Here is a 19,011-nt window from a genome sequence, read left to right on the forward strand (position 1 = left end):
AAAAAAAAAATTCTTCAAGCTGTGTTCAGGGCATTGGGCGACCGGCGCTGCAGTGCCGCGCTCGTCACGGCTTTGCCTCCTGGTGCATCCAGATCTTACCACAGCAGAAAAAAAGTGCCGACAGCCGTCAACTTCGTGTTTTTATTTTGATGTTTATGTTCGCTTTCTCCCTCCTTCAGGAATATTGCTTAGCAGCAAGAAAAGAAAATACACGCACGCACACAAAGAAAAGCTCTTTAGTTTTTCGCCATTTTTCGCCAGCCATTTTCACTGCAAGCCAGTCCATAATTTATAGCTTGTCTCGTGACATTGCGCTCTCCGCGTCACTCCGCCCAACCGGAAGGACACGTGACACCGTCTTTCCGAGCTATGGAGAAAAGCTCTTTAGTTTTTCGCCATTTTCGCCATTTTTCGCCACCCATTTTCACTGCAAGCCAGTCCATAATTTATAGCTTGTCTCGTAACATTGCGCTCTCCGCGTCACTCTGCCCAACCGGAAGGACACGTGACACCGTCTTTCCGAGCTATGGAGAAAAGCTCTTTAGTTTTTCGCCATTTTCGCCATTTTTCGCCACCCATTTTCACTGCAAGCCAGTCCATAATTTATAGCTTGTCTCGTGACATTGCGCTCTCCGCGTCACTCTGCCCAACCGGAAGGACACGTGACACCGTCTTTCCGAGCTATGGAGAAAAGCTCTTTAGTTTTTCGCCATTTTCGCCATTTTTCGCCACCCATTTTCACTGCAAGCCAGTCCATAATTTATAGCTTGTCTCGTGACATTGCGCTCTCCGCGTCACTCCGCCCAACCGGAAGGACACGTGACACCGTCTTTCCGAGCTATGGAGAAAAGCTCTTTAGTTTTTCGCCATTTTCGCCATTTTTCGCCACCCATTTTCACTGCAAGCCAGTCCATAATTTATAGCTTGTCTCGTGACATTGCGCTCTCCGCGTCACTCCGCCCAACCGGAAGGACACGTGACACCGTCTTTCCGAGCTATGGAGAAAAGCTCTTTAGTTTTTCGCCATTTTCGCCATTTTTCGCCACCCATTTTCACTGCAAGCCAGTCCATAATTTATAGCTTGTCTCGTGACATTGCGCTCTCCGCGTCACTCCGCCCAACCGGAAGGACACGTGACACCGTCTTTCCGAGCTATGGAGAAAAGCTCTTTAGTTTTTCGCCATTTTCGCCATTTTTCGCCACCCATTTTCACTGCAAGCCAGTCCATAATTTATAGCTTGTCTCGAGACATTGCGCTCTCCGCGTCACTCCGCCCAACCGGAAGGACACGTGACACCGTCTTTCCGAGCTATGGAGAAAAGCTCTTTAGTTTTTCGCCATTTTTCGCCACCCATTTTCACTGCAAGCCAGTCCATAATTTATAGCTTGTCTCGTGACATTGCGCTCTCCGCGTCACTCCGCCCAACCGGAAGGACACGTGACACCGTCTTTCCGAGCTATGGAGAAAAGCTCTTTAGTTTTTCGCCATTTTCGCCATTTTTCACCACCCATTTTCACTGCAAGCCAGTCCATAATTTATAGCTTGTCTCGTGACATTGCGCTCTCCGCGTCACTCCGCCCAACCGGAAGGACACGTGACACCGTCTTTCCGAGCTATGGAGAAAAGCTCTTTAGTTTTTCGCCATTTTCGCCATTTTTCGCCACCCATTTTCACTGCAAGCCAGTCCATAATTTATAGCTTGTCTCGTGACATTGCGCTCTCCGCGTCACTCCGCCCAACCGGAAGGACACGTGACACCGTCTTTCCGAGCTATGGATTGGCTCCGGTGGCTCGTAGCGTCCCTTGCAATCCATAGTAAGGTAAAAAAAAGTGTAGAAGTGTACGCTTTCTTATTGACGCCAATTCGTGCTGCACATAGACGTGAAATATACCTCTTTGTTTCCTTATTTTTTTAGCTGTCTTCATGTCGTCAATGCCATTGGTTTAATCAGAACTGAGCCACTGACGCCACCGTCGCGAATATTTAATTGGCTTGGCTCCGCCACCCGGAAGAAAACGCGGCCCACATCTTATTGCGCCAAACCGTTTCCAATGAACAGGTAACCGCCACATGAAATTACGTTTCCGTTCCTGTTAGGGTTCAATATCAAATGTTTGATATGGGTTACAAGTTTTTTCCGGTTTTTGGCTCAAGTTCGGTTCAATGCCCTGGTTAAAAGCTACATGGTAATCGCGCATGATTACAACAACCGCTTTGTCGCGTCTTGCGGTGCCAGGGACGACACCTTGTCTATCTGCAACTATTCAGTTTTGGTTGCTTTACTGAGGGTGCACCATTTTCATCCTCAAAGGAGTACAAGCCGGTGAGACGTTCACGCTGTCAGTCACTTCTAGCGCAATAATGCAGTTTCAAGAGCCTCTTGCCATGCACTAGCGAATTTTCCCATCAGCCCGTAGGCCCTAGATTAAAATTGACACAGGTTGCATGAGAACTGGACCCATTCCATTCCCACTCCATTCTGAGCAAAAGGCATCCAATTCTATTCCCATTCCATCTCTTCCAGCGCTTTAGGCATTCCATTCCCATTCCTTTCCGGGGTCTCGAAATTGCGGATTGGTTCCAGAATCGTTTGAATTCCAAAGTGACAACTCCGCAACCCCGGTGTCCAGAGAACCAGTGTGACGCGATGAGGTTCCTCTTTTATGAACATCCAGAATCACTGGTGGTGATTGACAATTATTTGCAGCTCTTCCTTTTGAACAGCGTGCATGTGTGTGCCTCGACCGTTTCGGTCGAGGGGCGGACTAGTGGAGCTGAGAAGTCTCTATGACCGCTAGTGCCAGGAAGGTCTTGGGATCCTTCTGACGGCGCCAAAGTGTGTCCGTGTCGCCAGAAACCAAACAAAGCCCAGTCTTTGTGGGTTTGCACACCTCCATGTCGGCTCTCTTCCGTACTTTGAGGGTCCAGCTCAAAATGCAGAGCCCACATACCGATGTGCCAATGAGGTCCCTGCTCTACCTTGCTGCAATCCCAGTTCCATTTTATGGAAGCATGGTGTGTTCGCCCCCAAAAAATTTCCGCTGTTTTAACCTTTGGCATCCGATTCGAACCTTAGGGTTACGTTAGGATGGAGAGTAAGCGTTCGGCCATGCATAGTTCACATTTGCGATAACAAACAACTCGTAAACTTCTTTTTTTTTTTGGAAGCGGGGGGGGGAGGGGGGAGGGTTTACATTTTGTATACTGTATTTGTAAACTCAATGTGTAAGTGTATTAAGGGGAGGCACTCCCTTGGAGGGTCTACTTTTTAAGTATTTGTGCCAGGTCAATGAAATTTTTAGGGTATGTTTAACGTCAAAACTTAGGAGGCTACACCAACTTTCAACCCCAAAGGTATATTTTTTGACAAGTTACAACCTTATTCATTGAAAAAAATGCACATGTAGCCGTGCCAAAGGAAAAAAACTATCGTTTCAATATATGAATTAAAAGGCACAATTTCTTTGTTGGGATATAATGCTGAATGACTAAACTAATCGGTGGTAGGCTTGAAATAGTTTTTAACATTTCAAAATTTTTACATATTTCATGTAAAAATTAACTTTCAATAATGGTATAAATTTTTAATATTTTTCTTGTTTCACAAACGTCAACATTTTTGTATGAAGAAATAACAATTTGCAAAAAGTAAGTGCATAGCTGAGTTCTCCAGTAAATTTCATGCCAAAAAAGCCATACATTAGACTTGGGGGCACTTAACTCATCGAACGATAGTTTTAGAGCTGTCGAAAGATGGTGAAAACATCAAGCTGAGAAAAACAGGTTTGAAAGTTCGAACAGTGTTTTAGTTTAGATGGGGCTTGCCATTTCATCTAAAATGCTCCAGGGGCATACGTCACTCCTTCCTCTGCATGGTCCCTCTGTGCCTTGGCCACAGCTTCCATCTTCCTTTTTTTGTGGGACATCTTGGAGGACTCGAGCGCTTTCACCTGGGCCTTCGCAACCTTCATCTTGGTGGCCCTCTCTCCGTATGACGCTTGGTAGCTCCCTGGCTGTATGCCAATTTCCAACAGAGCTTCCTGATTCGCTAGGACGAGCCACGTCACGTGGCTCGTCCTAGCGAATCAGAGCTCTTGTTTCGCCAGCTTGACCAATGAGAGCGTGCACAGCTATGTTTTCTATGGGGTTTTACGGTCTGTGAGCGCGATATAGCGAACAATGCTGCGAACAGAACGAAAGAGGGCGAGACGCTCATTCCAACGAGGGGGCCTGTCCATGCTAGTCCCAAGAAACGCGGAGGGAGCGCGCTTTGAAAATAACACATTTTCGTAATCGGCTGCGTCGTCGGCGCGCACGTGCGGCCGCCAGCACGTCGAAAATAATTTATTTCGGAGTAAATACTTTACTTACAGGAATAAAATTTTTGGACAGCATTCTTTATGAGTTGTAAAAGCTGGTCAGCCTATTTTCCAAAAAATGTGACTTTTTTGAAAAAATTGTGATTCCTAGGCCGTGCCTCCCCTTAAAGGGACACCGACAGGGTATTTATGCTCGCCGAGGTTGTTAGTTGTACGTGACATATCAGGGCTCAACTACCCAGAACAGAATTTGCGGCTCGAAATTCGGTTTCTTTCCGCCCGAAAACCGCCGATCAAGAACTGGCCGGTTCGAGTCTCGCTCACTCTCTTTTCCGCGGTCACGGGCCATTTTCTAAGGTATCGATGCGACCACCAAATTTAATCAAAGTCGTGGGTCACTGAAGGCACACACTCAATATTAAAAATAGAAAAAAATATGAAACCCATTTTTTGTGGCTTCTAAAAAGCTGCAAATACGTTGATTGAAAAAAAAAGTTCCACAGACAACCGGAAGCATTCTGTGCGTTCGTCGTTTCGCGTATCGTGGGACTCGCGGCTCGCGGGGGCGGCGATGGCAGCGGACGACGGGCGTGGGACCTCTATTTCAGAACTGTCGTTCGCGGTACCGGCGAATTCTGTCTACCGTTAAAAGAGAAATTTGGGACTGATCAAAATAATTGGTATTCATCCCGTACGACACGCCCGGCCACCAAGCCGATTTGCACGAAGACGTCGCCGAGCCGTCGCTCCCTTCTCGTGGCTGAAGACAACGCTCGCGCAAACGTCAAGCACGACGTGTCTACTTCGAGTTGAATATGCACGCGTACGATTTCTTTACTAGGTGCGAATGTCTCCAAAGCGTGGTGCTTCCCGACTTCGACCCGGGAGTGCTTTTGCTAAAGAAAAATCGACAGCAAACTTTCAAACTTACAGTTTACCGGCTGAATTATTACTAAGGAAAGAGATCCACCAGAAACGAGATGCCCCAGTAGCTCAGTGGGAAAGACGTCCGCTTCACACACCGAAGGTCCGGGTTCGATCCCCCGTGATTTTTTATTTTTTATTTTTTGCAAACAATTTCTGATGTTTACATATCTTTTTCTTTTTTTTTTACAATCATCACTGAAGAAACAAACAAAAAAAAAATAACAAACAAATGTTGTGGACGATACTTCGCTGAATTAAACGGTATGGGATTTCCGTTTTGACACCTGCGAACTCAATGTAATCACTTTCCACAAAGTGCAAGGAGCATATAAATCAGGTAGCGTCCACTTTCCGAGGTGCCCGTAAATGTTCTACAGGAATTGCAGCCAGCCATTGGTCCCGATCCCGTTGATCTTTCGACAATGCCACTTTTTTTCGGATGCAGGACATGTGAGCCAGCTCTTCACGCAACATCTTGGGTTTATTCTTTTCGGAGCCGATCATGGAAATTCACCACGGGCACTCACTACTCATCTCTAACTCCTCAATGTACAAAACAACTCATCTTGGAGTACATAACAACGAGCGGAACAAACATAACTGCAAAAGAATGGCACGGCAAGCAGTTCCCGCACGCCGCATGTCGTGTCGTCTGCTACCGGAGAGGAGAAAAAAAAAAAAAAAAAAAGCACGGTCGGGTGTAGCCACGTGACTTCCGCCAGTCACTCTCTTCTCTCCACTTCTCCGACCTCCGTCGGGTTTCGGTTTCGGTTTCGAGCAGTTGCGTCTTTTGGCTTTATTAAATAAATACGCTACTCTGTTGCAAAATATTAATTGGGTAGTCCTCCGACACCATAATGAAGCGCCTGGCAAAAAATAAAAAAAATTTTTTGGGGGGTGTCAGTGTCCCTTTAACTGTGTGGTGGAGTGGCAATTCAAGACAAAAAATTTTCGGTGCCGTGTTCAGTAGCTGAACCATCCGTCAGCGATGCACATGCCTCGACATTGTTATACGCTCGTAAGTTAAAGGGGCACTAAACTGGATTTTAAGGTTTTTATGGCACCAATCGTCCTACATGCTGTGAGCATCTTAGAAAGCCAGAAATTATAATGGTACGCTGCCTTTTGTTGACGCAGCATGTTTCTTTTTTTGGATAGATGTCGAAAAAGGGGGCTTGTCACGATGTTTGGCCGTGCTTTTAAGGGGGGACATGGCCTGGGAGGGTCAACTTTTGAACCATTGTCTCAAAGTGATTCAAACTTTCAGGGTGAATTGAACCCCATTAGGATTGATGACATCTAAAGTTTCAGCCTTATAGGCCAATTCTACTGCATACTATGCTTAGCAAGCTCCAGAAAAAAGTTACTTTATTAGGAAATGTATTTAAGAAAAATAATAATTGAAATCCACAAAATGTTTAGTTTAATGTGAAGTGGAATACCCATAGTGCAAGTTAAGGTAAAAATTAACTGTAGAAAATGTGATTCTAGAGAAAAACAATAACACCCAAAAAGAGCGAATGATTTTAACAAATTTGTGAGTTTTAAAATATTCAGTTTTTGTCATGAAGAATTTAGCATTTTCAGATTATGAGTACCTTAACTTGTTCCTCAGGAAATTTGAGTCAAGGACAACACTGAATGAAATCTTTACACTTTCAAAATGTCCAATGATACATTTCCTCATACCACATTTCCTGCCAAAAAGTGAAACTGAGAAAAATGCATTTGAAGTTTCAACTTTAGGTTTCTTTATTTTTTATGAGTCCGAGGTAGGCAAAATTCACCTGGAGCATTGTTAGCACCTTCGTCTTTGAGCATCTGTTGTTCCCCTGGCAATAGCTACCAGTTTGTGTTGTTTGTAGGCATGCTAACTTTTGTAGCAGGCATTCCCTGACAGATAAGCTGACAGGAACTAAGAGGCAAATCACACTGAGAAAGAGCAGCAAAGCAGGAATAGGATCTGAAGTGGAAGGTACTGTAAAGGGGCGTTAATGACGACGACAAAATATGACGTCACCGGGAGGGACCAACCATAAACCCTGTTTCAGGTGTCAACCAATAAAATTGCTCATACCAAATTTTCAGGATTTTTTCTTTTTGGATGTATTGGGTCCCCCTGGCCCTTGATACTTGTAAACTTCGAAAGCTTCTACGAGCTAGATCTAGAGTAAATGGCACTTCCAATGAGGGTGAGATGTTCTGGCTAGGTTAAACGAGTATGAAGCAGTGCTAAATAAAAAACACAAAAAACTTGCTTCCTGCTGACTTGGAGGGCTGCCGACATGTCGAAAATAATTTATTCTGAGATAAATCCTGCATGTTTTTAAATGAAAGTTTCTGAAACCATTCTTTGGAAGTTAATAAGCATAAACATATCATTTATGAAAAAAATGTTTTTTTCTGAAAATTTTGAATTCCGAGGCCATGTCCCCCCTTAAGGTGAAAAAGGGCCTCGCACAATTGCAGTATTAGATTTGCTGGGATGCTCTCAAAATCCAGTTTGGTGCCCCTTTAATTGTATTTCTGCTAGAGTAGCTGCAACTTTAAGCCACAGCTGTTTAGCTGTGGTTCACAACCATGGGCAATTCGGGGGCCTTTTTTCGGATAGGCAAAAGTGATGAGGGACTCCACCGGTTGAAGGAGAAGGTGGGTATTGGACGATCGCAACGACAAAGAGGCAAAACGGACAAAACATCCGTGCAAACTAGTTGCTTCGGCCCTGAAACCGAGAACAACCTACCCTACTTGGTCGTCAGTGCGCACGGTTCGGTCTATTTAGCTTCGTGGAACAGCCAACATCAAACATAACAATGTTTTGCTTGGTTTGACTATTGGTTGAGAGCGCCACAAAGGGTCCACAGACCTCCGTTTGAGATACACTGTTCTAGAGCCACGATTTGTTGCCGTTGCAGCTGGTGTGTTACCGCCAGTCGAAGCTGACCCACCTGCTCAAGGACTCACTGGGTGGTTCGTGCCGTACCCTGATGATTGCCAATGTGAGCCCGTCGTCCCTGAGCTACCACAACACCCACAACACGCTCAAGTACGCCGAGCGGGCCATGAAGATCCAGCTACAGGTGCGTGACCCACGCGATGCTACAGAGCCCCCTTGAAGCTGACCCAACGTTGCATTTGCCCGCATTGCGTAAAATTGACCCTAAAATGACTCCCGTCAAAGGCTATGGGGACAAAAACTGCCCGCCTCTGCAATATTGCAGAGGTGCTCTAAAGATGTAGCATTTATAGGTTAAGTTATGTTACATTAGGTTATGTTACATGCATTACCTGACCATCGGGAAACATGGCCTAATCTTTGGTCATTGTAATCTTATGTCACATGACCATCGGACGTGACTTTGGGTTATCCAACACCATCGTGTTCCATGACATCACCGCTATGTCGCAATGTCTTATCATGGTATCAGCTGACATCAGTGTCATGTGACATCAGTGTTGCGTCACGGTGCTGCATTATGCCACGGTTTCGCGTCAAACCCAAAAGCTCCCTCTCCGAGGACTCGTCGCAATTCAAGCACTGCGTGACTTCACCATACAGGCTAACACCCGAGGCGCATGCACGAAAACCACAAGAGCTAGCCCTATACATAACTGCAATGCATAAAAAGAATGTCTTCCTCTTTTATTAGTACTATTTTCCTGTGCGCAGGTCACAAGTTGCCTTTTTTTTTCCTAAATGTCCGTTGGCTTTCTTTTAGCATTACATGGAGTCCATATCGGCATTTATGTTCTAAAACATCGGAACACCCGCCGATTGCCTGCTCTTCCGGTGGTGTGTGCCTCCGTGTAGGCTTGAGTGCTTTCGGCGCCTCAGCTTTCGTAATAAGCGTGGTGGGTCGCCCATACACTTGGATTAATCCGGCTCAAAACGCTTGCATTTTGGTCGGGACTGTGATGAACCTCAATGAAAGCGATTACTCGAAAGAAGCGATTTCGTTGTAATGAGGGATTACTGTATTTGATTTAATTTCTATCAAACACTGAGGGTACACCGAGGTTTCTCAATATTTGTCATTTGCTAGATTTGTTCAAACAGTTTAGCTAGCCTCATTGAGTGCGCTGGTGCACTGCAGTGAAGCGAGAAGCGCAAAATAAACATCGCGATTTTGTGTATATCTTGTTTCGCCACGGTGCACCCACGTGCTAAGGAGAAAGCGCCCTTTCAGGGCGGGACGGGACACGATTTCTGAATAAAGCTGCGGCTATTATATATTATATAATATAGTTGACTGCAATACTCTGATGATATTTTTTTCAGATGCGAGATTTAGAAAGTATATTTGAGTATTGTTAAAGTTTTATGGACTGCTCTAGATGTTTATTTTTTTTTTGTCAACTCTCTTATTTAGTTATTAGATTTAAATGGCTTCATATCACTAAAACAAAATTTTTTGGAGCAGTGGGTGAAAGCTTGAAAACAACCTTATTGTATCCAATGCGATTGTTTTTAAGAAGGTATATATTTGGTCATTCACATGCCAGTGCTTGTTATAAGTTCTACATATAAAATGTTATCGATTCCACATAGTGCAATATGAAAGCTTTGTTTTTATCTGACCTAAGAATTGCAATTTTATTAGAGCCTTTAAAATTTGAGCAAAACATCAATATGGGTGCACAAAATTTTTCTATTTGAGCATTATTTCAGTGAAAAATGCTATTTCCTTTATCTTTAATTCTGTACTGAAAATAATAATGCATTGCGGTTCAGACTGTCATTCAACAATCATCACCTTATCGCCATGTTTTTTTTAGTTTTTTTTTAGGCATTTGTGGGAATCCAACCTGTCATGCAGCTGTTGCTAACAAAAGGTTTAACAAAAGTGGGAACGCAATCTAGACATTGTCTTTCCATTCGGCAGGCCAACACACAGATTTGAACATATTTGCAGTGGTTTGATGAAAAATGAAGTGTGCACTTATTCTACAAAAGTTCTTTTTGCTACTCCAAAACAAACTTTCGATTGCTCCAAATGGTGCTCCAAAATTACTTCTACCAACTGCATCATTGTAGTTTTGTTGGGCTCAAAGACAGACTCTTGGTGTTTATTTATTCCGGTTGAAGTTCCCTATTCAAAGATGAGGGGGGCAAATCTTTGTGTTTTGACAACAAAGATGTTAACTGTGAAAGAACAAGAAACTTTTTCAATCATGTTTGCAAATGGCCTGGGTGCAGAACCTTCAATGGGTGTAACTAAGGTAATATGCATTTCTGGTTGTAATATGTAGTTTCTGACATATAAAACAAGAAAAGAAATGTCTGAAAATATTCTTTGCACATTCAATGCAACTACGGAATTACTTGGAGAAGTAAGCTTGTTGGTCCGTCGTGGCAATTCTTCTTCTCATTTCAGGCCAAGAAAAACATTGTTAACGTACGCTGCCACCTGACAATGTACGCCGGGTTGCTGGAAGACTCTAAAAAGAAGGTGCGTAAGGTTGTTTGTTGGCGCATGGCGAAGGCACTTTTTGTGGGTTACGAGTGATGCTACACTACAAAATAACAGCAGGAAAGACGATTTTTTTAGATGCCATTTCAGTTTCCTTTGACATCTCAAGCTTTTAAAGAAAGGGTTTGCTTTTTAGCTCATCAAGGTTCCTTCAGGACGGTAGATTGTGGTACACAGACTTTATTTTAATTTTACTTCTTTTAATTTTCGTAAAATTAAAAATTTAGTAAAATAAACTAACAATTTCAGGGAAAAGTAAATGCAGATAAACCCTGAATTTTCAGGAAGAAATAAACTCTCAAGAACGCCTTCCTAATTTTACGAAAAATTATCTTCGAAAACATGAAATCCTAGTTACAAGTAAAACTTTGTGTTTAAGTTTTCTTTTTTTATTTGATTTGGAAGTGTAGTGACGAAAATAATCTTTGGAGAAGGGGGACGAACACAAATCGCCGAACACAGCTGGGTGACTGGTGCACGACCGAAAAAATCTGCCTGGTCCTGGTATCAAACCAGGGACCTCCCCATTTCCAGTGGAGCGCTCTACCAACTGAGCTAACCAGGAGTTGGACGTCAGTAGGGCGAACGGGGTTTATCAGTTTCCACCAGCCTAACATGAACAAGGGCGAACGTCCTGCATTTTAAGTTTATGATAATGCAAATAATAAAAAAAAACATAGGTTTCTTTTTTTTTTTTTTTTTTGGATTTGGTGTTTGACAGAGAATCGGCATTTAGCAGGGCTGAGGTTATGAAAAAGGAACCGTGGGGGTGAGATTTTCCCGATTGCCGGGAAACATGTAGGTGACATTAATACTTGGAGAATGTCCTGCTAGTGATGAGAAAACGAGACAATGGGTGCGTTTCTCGAGAAAAGAAGCGGCCTTGCGTGCAATTCGGGAAAAAACAAAAAATCAAACAAAAGTGTTTTTTTTTTTTTTGTTTTTTTTTGGAAGTTTAGTTTTTGTATTTGAGAGCAGCTCGCTTTCAGCCTTTCAGTTTCTCCTGACGTTGATGAAACTGGTTTGGGGGTTACTTTCTTGGGGTTAAACGGTTTACACAAAGAACGAAGAAGCCCTAATTAAAAATTTTTTGGACGACTTATCGCAGGTGGACAGCCTCACGGCCAAACTGCAAGCTTCAGAGACTGAGCTGCAAGCTTTGAAGGAGAAGGCCGCTCAACTCGAAGCTCAACTCTCGTCCCGACCGGATTCGCTGGCTCCGACCAAAGCGGAAGTCGAAGCCGTATCCACGGGCACGCCCGAAGCGCCCTCTCCAATCAGACCCTCCAAACACGCCGGCTGTGCGAAGTACTTCGTAGAAGCGGCGGAGAAGCTGTTCGCGGCGCGCAATGCACTGGTGGAGCAACTCTGCGACTGCGAGGCCGGACTCCGCCTGAACACGGTGAGCGACTTGTGGACTGGCTTCCGTAAGGTGCGACAAAAATGGAATGACGAAATGTTCAACAAACCTTCTGCGAGTTGGGCTAATTGGTTCCAATTCGTAATAAAAATATACGGCAAAAAAACCCCCAAAAAACGAGGACAAAAAGTGTGTTGCTTATCTTCTTGTCCTCGTTTTTTATTTGCCGTATGTCCCCATTACGAAACGTCATGCTGTTAAACCAGTGCTAAGGGAATGGGAGAGTGCACGACACTGAACGTTTTCATTGGGTCATTTGGTCGACTAAGGATTGGTCGTGTGCTTCTCGCGGCCATCTCTTGCTCGCAGTCTTGGGTAGTAACGCATTACTGCAACTTTTTTTTTTTTGTTGTAACTTTTAACTCAAATGCTCAACCTTTTTGTGATATAACTTGCAACTGTAGTTCTATTACTTTTTCTAAAGTCGAAAGAATAACGACATTACTTTTGTCGTTCCTTTTAAGCACAAAGACATCCTGTTCCAAGTACGAGTACAATCTAGCCGATCCTTGCACTTTTCTAATGATGTGTTCCGACATTGTGAGTGTCATGTTTGCCTTGTGCCCATGTGTTCCGTCTTTGCTTGCACTTTCTGTAATGAACCAATAGAAAAGTATTTTCTAATTCTTTTTGTTTTCTTGCAGAAAAGTAAGGTCATTCTTTTTTAAGAGAAACTGTAATGAATTACTTTGTTACGGTAACTGTAGCGGGAGCTTCACTAGTTGTGTTTGAAAGCAACTAACAGATTACTTTTTAAAGGTAACGTACCCAAGAGTGCTTGGTCGGAGAAGAGCCTTCCGAGTCGGGGCATCGCAGTTGTCATCAAACAGTACTTCATTTTATGCTACAGTCGAACCCGGATATATTGAATTAAAAGGGGATCGTAAAATAGTTGGATATATCGATAATTTGATATACAAAAATATGGTAACTTAAGCTCCACCTGGAATTTCCGTGCGTCTCTGCTAATACCGAAGGCCGCGACAAACGGGACCTTACCAAATAGAGCCACCAAAAGCCGGTAAATGCAGTAGAGCTTAGTTGGTGAAGATCACAAACACCGCTGTGTTTACGCAATAATGTTTGCGATCGTTTACGCGCGCGCGACCTCCGCACAGCACCAATGCCAAAACACGAATTTAAAGAAAAAAAATGAAAGAACAGGAAAAGCTAGCAGCATAAAAACAAACAAAAAAAACGCTCGATTCATAGAATAAAGTTAAGCATGCAACAAAAAAGAAACCTCACTAAATTCAGGCAGCAAAAAAAGACAAGCAAAAAAAGAGAAAAAACGCGCAAAGCAAGCACGGCGAAAGAGAAAGGTAAACCAAGATAAGGCGTTCAAAGTGCGATTCCTCAACCGTTGCTGTCAACGCACTGAACTTGACGAAGACTTTTTTTTTTGCTTATTTTATTTTGGGGCTAAGGAGCACTCCCTGCCCTCCCTGCGGGCGCAGGTGCCCTTCCCTTTGCTTTTGCCATCCTCCACTTTTTTTTTTTTTTACAATTGCTTTTTTGTTGAGTATTTTTGTGTGTGCTGGCTTGGTGGTCTGCCAGCAAGGCAACGCGAGCTATGTGTTCCGCGGGTGCAATTTGACCGGAAGCGAAGGGCCGCCGTGCTTCGTTCGCTATTGGCGACGTGCGCGATCGAAAGCGTTGCCTTCCACGATTGGCCGAATACTTACGATGACGTCAGCAAAGGTTTTCTCATCTACAGAAATAAGAGCAATGTAAGAACTTCAATTTTGACGATGTCCGCAGTCTTGTTTTAAGGGCGCAATGATTTGAAGCTTCCACCATGCTAATTACAAAAACCATCATACTTGTTGTTCGCAAGGTAATGACGTCACGAAAGGGAACCATAGGAGGGCGCCACCAAAACATCTCGCCGCTAATATAGAGTGTCCCCACCATGGGAGTCCGTGGGAGTTCGATACAAAAAGAGAACGCTCCTATACTATTACATATGATTTTCAAGGGGACGTTTGGACTGTTCGATATAAGCAATAACTCGAAATACCCGGGTGTGATATAACTGGGCTCGACTGTAGAATGACGTGCATCTGACACGCAACATATTAAATAATTTTTTAGTTGCATAACCCTAGCACACACCTTTACACCTCATGATTTTTCGAGGCAACAAGCCTCTCTTACGTTAGCTTCCTTACAGACAGCCTCCTATGCAGACTTTAATTTTTGTATTATTATTTCTATTATTGCTAGCTACTAGTTCTTCTCCATATCCACCTTCAGCAGTAGTCCTGCATTTCGAGATGCTGTCCACTCCTTGGTCAGTAGTTTTTAAACATATTGTCATGGCAGCTTGTTTAAACAACTTCTTCGATGAAGTGACTGGACATTTAATGAGTATGGCTACGAATGGAAACCTAAAAACAACGGGTTGAAGAACTTTTTCAGAATTTTTAGAACAATTCGAGGAAACTTTGTCAATACCAAGGATGGATGGGGTTGTTGTGGACGTGCAGCGGTATTTGCGTTTTTATCTTTCGTCTGGTACATACTTTTGACTCACTTTCCACACTTTCAGCTCAAGACGCACTGGAGGAGGCAAGTCCTGTGGGCGCACGGCGTGTTGGCTGGCGAGCTGGATGGTGTCCCTGTGAGTGATAACAGCAGAAGGCTTTGTAAAAACTTTGGAAACAGCAAAGAAAAGAAAAAAATAAGGGTGCCTTTTTCGCCCACAATGTGTGAAGAAGCAAGAGCGACAGCTCTAGCACGTACATGCAATGCGGGCAAAGTGGTGTCATCCCAGACCAGAGGCCGTAGGTGCGAAGAAATTAATGCACACTGCCGTTGCAGTTGGTGTCGTAGATGCCGCCGACAACCACCACGAGCGCTCGTTGATCGGTAAAGTAGGTGGTCAAGTTGAGACACTGGATGTGCGAGTTAATGTGCGTCGTAAGCCTGAGGTCGCGCGCTGCAGAAGCATTTCCTTCGCGCTTGCTCTTGGGCGGATTACGGCCTTGGCGCGGCGATGGCATTAGGAAGAGTGCGGCAGTGACAATGCAGGCGAAGGCTCAAGTCTTTCCAGTGTTGTTGAGTGGCGAAGGGAGGGGGTAATGTTGACACTCAGCTATGAGTGGAGAGGGGGACGCTTGCAGATATTTGAGCAAAGCTCTGCGGGCATGGTATAAGAGGCATGTTATGGTGAACATATAGCGGGCAGGTTTTAACAGCCATGATTTAGTGAAATTGAATGTGGTGGAAGTTTCTAAGACCCTTCAACATTACACATGGAAACTGGGTACTGTCAAAGTGGGATTTTGTATACCGGGAGTAGTGTTTGAAAATGCCCGTTTTGAAGTTATTGTTAGCAGACGATGGGGGAAGACGCTCTGCTGATGCTCCTTCGTCGTCGTGCCATTGATGCAAGGTCGTGGGGTTCTCCTGTCTTCCCACTTCGCACGGCGCGGCCAATGGGAACACCCGACTCCCCTCTCCTCGTGCTTTGAGGGGAGGTAAAGAGAGTTTCTCCATTTCTGCTGCTACGACAGACGGCAACAAACGCAGACACCGAAATCCCTGCAAAGTGTTGCCTGTAAAGCCATCGATTTAAAAGAAAACAATGGAAAGGAGCATGTGGCGACACTTTGAAAAGGCAAGGCAATACATAGCAGGAAGGCCGAGTTTGGATGGTTCAATCAATACGACTATGCACAGCTGCAAACTAAATCGTACAAACGAGCAACCAAACTAAATAATTAAAAGCTTCTTCATTTTCTTCAATGTTGTATGAGTGTAAAAATTATAGTGCACCATACCGTGTAAAATTTAAAATTTTGCATCGAAGTTGGGCAATGCCGTTTCGCCAAAGGTGTGATGGTTCAGACGTGACCGCTTATCACGAGGTGGTTGCCATGGCAACAGAGCTTTCTGCAGCGCGTCGTAGTGTAACTCTTTATCCGGCGGCTACACCGTGTTATATGCGGCAGCTACGTTCGGACTCTCTCAGCCGACGTTGCAACGTCCAGCTCTACATTGTTTCACCACTATACATTTACTGCCTGAGCGAGAATGACTTTGTCTCGTTCGACTCGTTCATACACTTGCAATCTCTTTCGAGAGAACGCACTGGAGCACTACCGCCACCTACGAAGCGTTCCTAGAACCGATTTCACTAGAGCGATGGTTCTGCGGTGTACGCAAGATCAAATGTGTGTAGCATTTACGAGAAAGGGTCATTTATAATTTTGTCGGAAGATTTGAAAGGCAAGGAAAAAAAAGATTGGTGTGCAAAAAATATAGCCGTGACTGCCATGGCTGCCCGAAAGATGGCATTAGCGCGTCCTCTCGCTGTGATAGATTTTTAAGCGGGTTTAGGGCACACAATCGTAAGCAGCTGCAAGTGCATGTAACCGGCCTCGAGTCTTAGGAGTTGCACCTCCCCAGTGAGTATGCCCTCGCACTAAGCCGATGCATGCCTCTCGGTGCAGGAGGCTGAGAGGGCGGACCCGTTTCTGAGTGTAGAACGGGGCCGGCGCCAGCAGCTGCTGGGGCAGAAGGAGGACCTGAAGAACCGGCTGAGGCGGAGCTTCGAGGACTTTGAGGACCTGGCCAGGCAGGCCAAGGACGCACACTGCTGGGAGGTGAGCCCTCCCGCCTTCCTCTTCGTTTTTAACTTGCTCGCTGCACAATGCCGTTGGTGCGCAAACACGGTGTTTGCACTTTTTTATATTTTGCTCGGAGCGTCTGTTGACGTGTATTAAACTTTGCTGCTTGGATAACTGCCCCGGCTGAGTACACTTCCACCGACGCCGATTGTTTTTACCGTGGCGATAACATGTTGGGAGAAAAACGGGAAACACTGGGCTGTTGCTTGTTTGTGCTAATGGTATTATGGTGTTTATTTTAAAGGAGCATCTGTGTGGGTTTCTTGGTGTTTCCGAAATCGGTGTATTTCAGCAACTAATATTTCTGATTTTGGTGTATTTCAGTAATTTATTTTGTATAGACACCAGGACGGTGATTATCATTGAAAAAAGTTGCAGATAGACACAAAGAAAAACTTGAACCAAGAGTTTGAATTTAATTTTCAATTGTCGTACGCTTTGTAATGCTTCATGTTTACCATAATGCGACAGTGCTTGCAAATGGTGTACAAGGAGCTTGGACAGGGGTCAGTTGTTCGGGCGCCCTTCAATCGAGAGCCCCGGCGGTTTTTTAAAGTACCCTAGCAAAACTTGCTTTTCAGAACACCCAGATTTTACTCTTCTTACTCTAATTCAAACTATTAAGAAAGCTGCAAATGATGGGGATACCTAAGCCAGCCTTTAAGGTTTTCCACGCTGTCCGGTGGACTGATGTCACATGTTCTATAATTTGTAACTTGAGCATGCAGTCTAAGCAGCTCAGTATTTTGCATATTGGTTTGTTTTTCTGGCAAGAGTTTAACCAGCCTTCACATCAAACTTCTTGTAACCAGCCGGGAGTGAGTTGGTTGAAGCGTCTCATATTACAATATTCGACGTCTCATTCTTATGTTTAACCAAACTTAAAACGTCAATGTAAAGTGCAAGTCGTCCGCTTCTTTTTCAAGGGTTGCGGTGACGTCAGAACAATGCAGAGTTCTGATTGGCTTTGATTGATAGTGGGTAGACCACAATGCTAGATGCCTCGAGGTCTTCCCACTATTTTTTTCAGTCAGCCGACAAGAGCTCAGCATTCTGACATCATCGCAACCCCTGTGCAAGAAGCAGACGAATTTACACTCCGCATACCTTGGTAAAAAAAGAATATTGTGACTTGTAATTTGATTAAAGTGTTTTTCTCAGTTGAAGCATTACTTTAGCAGATTTTCGCATTTTATTTTAGCGGCTATGGGCCACAAAACTATCACAGGCACTGCTGTTCGTAAGATGAGGAGGCATCTGTGCCGTTTTACCGCATCTACGCCGATATCGGGGAGGTTGTTCCTCGAGACAGAAAAAGTTTAGAGGAGCCCCAACCCCCGATCTTGACATTTGGGGCAAAATATTTTCCGGAGCCGCAGCACGACAATCCTTCGACCGATGCCCCCCCCCCCCGCATACAGGCGGTGGAGCTCGAGGTGTCCCGCCTGGAACGCGAGCTGGCCCTGTCTGAGCGAGCCTGCTGGGCGTCCAAGTACCGACAGCTGTGCGAGACCCAGGCCCAGCACTGCGCGCACTGGGACACCCTCAACGGTCTGGCCCTGCCCCACCTGCGCCAGCTGTACAGTATCCTCGAGGGGCGCAACTTTATGTGCAACGACCTCCGCAGCACCTACCAGGGGATCATCAAGAGGGTGAGGCACACCCCCCCCCCCTTCCCTCCCTCAACCAATACCATCTAGAAAACTGCACCTCTTTTCCCCCTCCAAACGTCGCCACTAGAGCCACTAAATAAGCTACGCTTCAGAGCAAGGACACTTGGGCCATCTTGGTGCCGAAAATCGTGGTTGCTGCAGTTATCCGTAGCTTTATCTGAAATTGCAAAAAGCACTTTTTCGTCCTCCGGAACTGTTAAAACGGTTTGCAAAGGAGCAAGACGATGTCGCCCGTGCTTCCTAACGCCGCATCTTAAGCTGAGGAAGCCGCATCTTTTAATTGTGACGATCGACTGTTGCGTCGTCTGCTCTGCACTGAGCAACAAGATGGCGGCGCCCGCTAGCAGATCGGGGAATGAGGTGATGACACCCTAAGCGTAGCTCGTTTAGCGGTTCTGACCGCCACTAGCAAAGCCACGTGGCGCCGCCTAGCTCGCGCTGGCGTAGCCGCCGAAGCGTCCTACGGGTGCGACACTAGCACGTGGCCTTGCCAAAACTTTTTTTTTTTTTTTCAGCATTTTTTGTTGGTGCGTTGTGTACAACGATGCGCCTTGTGTGCATTTTA

The 19,011-nt window shown here is 44.9% G+C and overlaps 1 protein-coding gene across 3 annotated transcripts in view; it reads left to right on the plus strand.

Moving 5' to 3' along the window:
* LOC115318970 (kinesin-like protein KIF18A) overlaps positions 1-19,011 on the plus strand; it is a 60,189-nt gene that overhangs the window by 20,368 nt on the left and 20,810 nt on the right. For all 3 annotated transcript variants that reach the window (XM_029978734.3, XM_029978736.3, XM_029978737.4), the window contains exons 7-12: positions 8,164-8,328; positions 10,624-10,698; positions 11,828-12,121; positions 14,691-14,762; positions 16,597-16,749; positions 18,195-18,425. In XM_029978734.3, the coding sequence (XP_029834594.2) occupies positions 8,164-8,328; positions 10,624-10,698; positions 11,828-12,121; positions 14,691-14,762; positions 16,597-16,749; positions 18,195-18,425 (990 nt within the window). The remainder of the gene's footprint in view (positions 1-8,163; positions 8,329-10,623; positions 10,699-11,827; positions 12,122-14,690; positions 14,763-16,596; positions 16,750-18,194; positions 18,426-19,011) is intronic.

Source organism: Ixodes scapularis, unplaced genomic scaffold, assembly GCF_016920785.2.
Source record: "Ixodes scapularis isolate PalLabHiFi unplaced genomic scaffold, ASM1692078v2 PGA_scaffold4__175_contigs__length_147842914, whole genome shotgun sequence".
NCBI lineage: Eukaryota > Metazoa > Arthropoda > Arachnida > Ixodida > Ixodidae > Ixodes > Ixodes scapularis.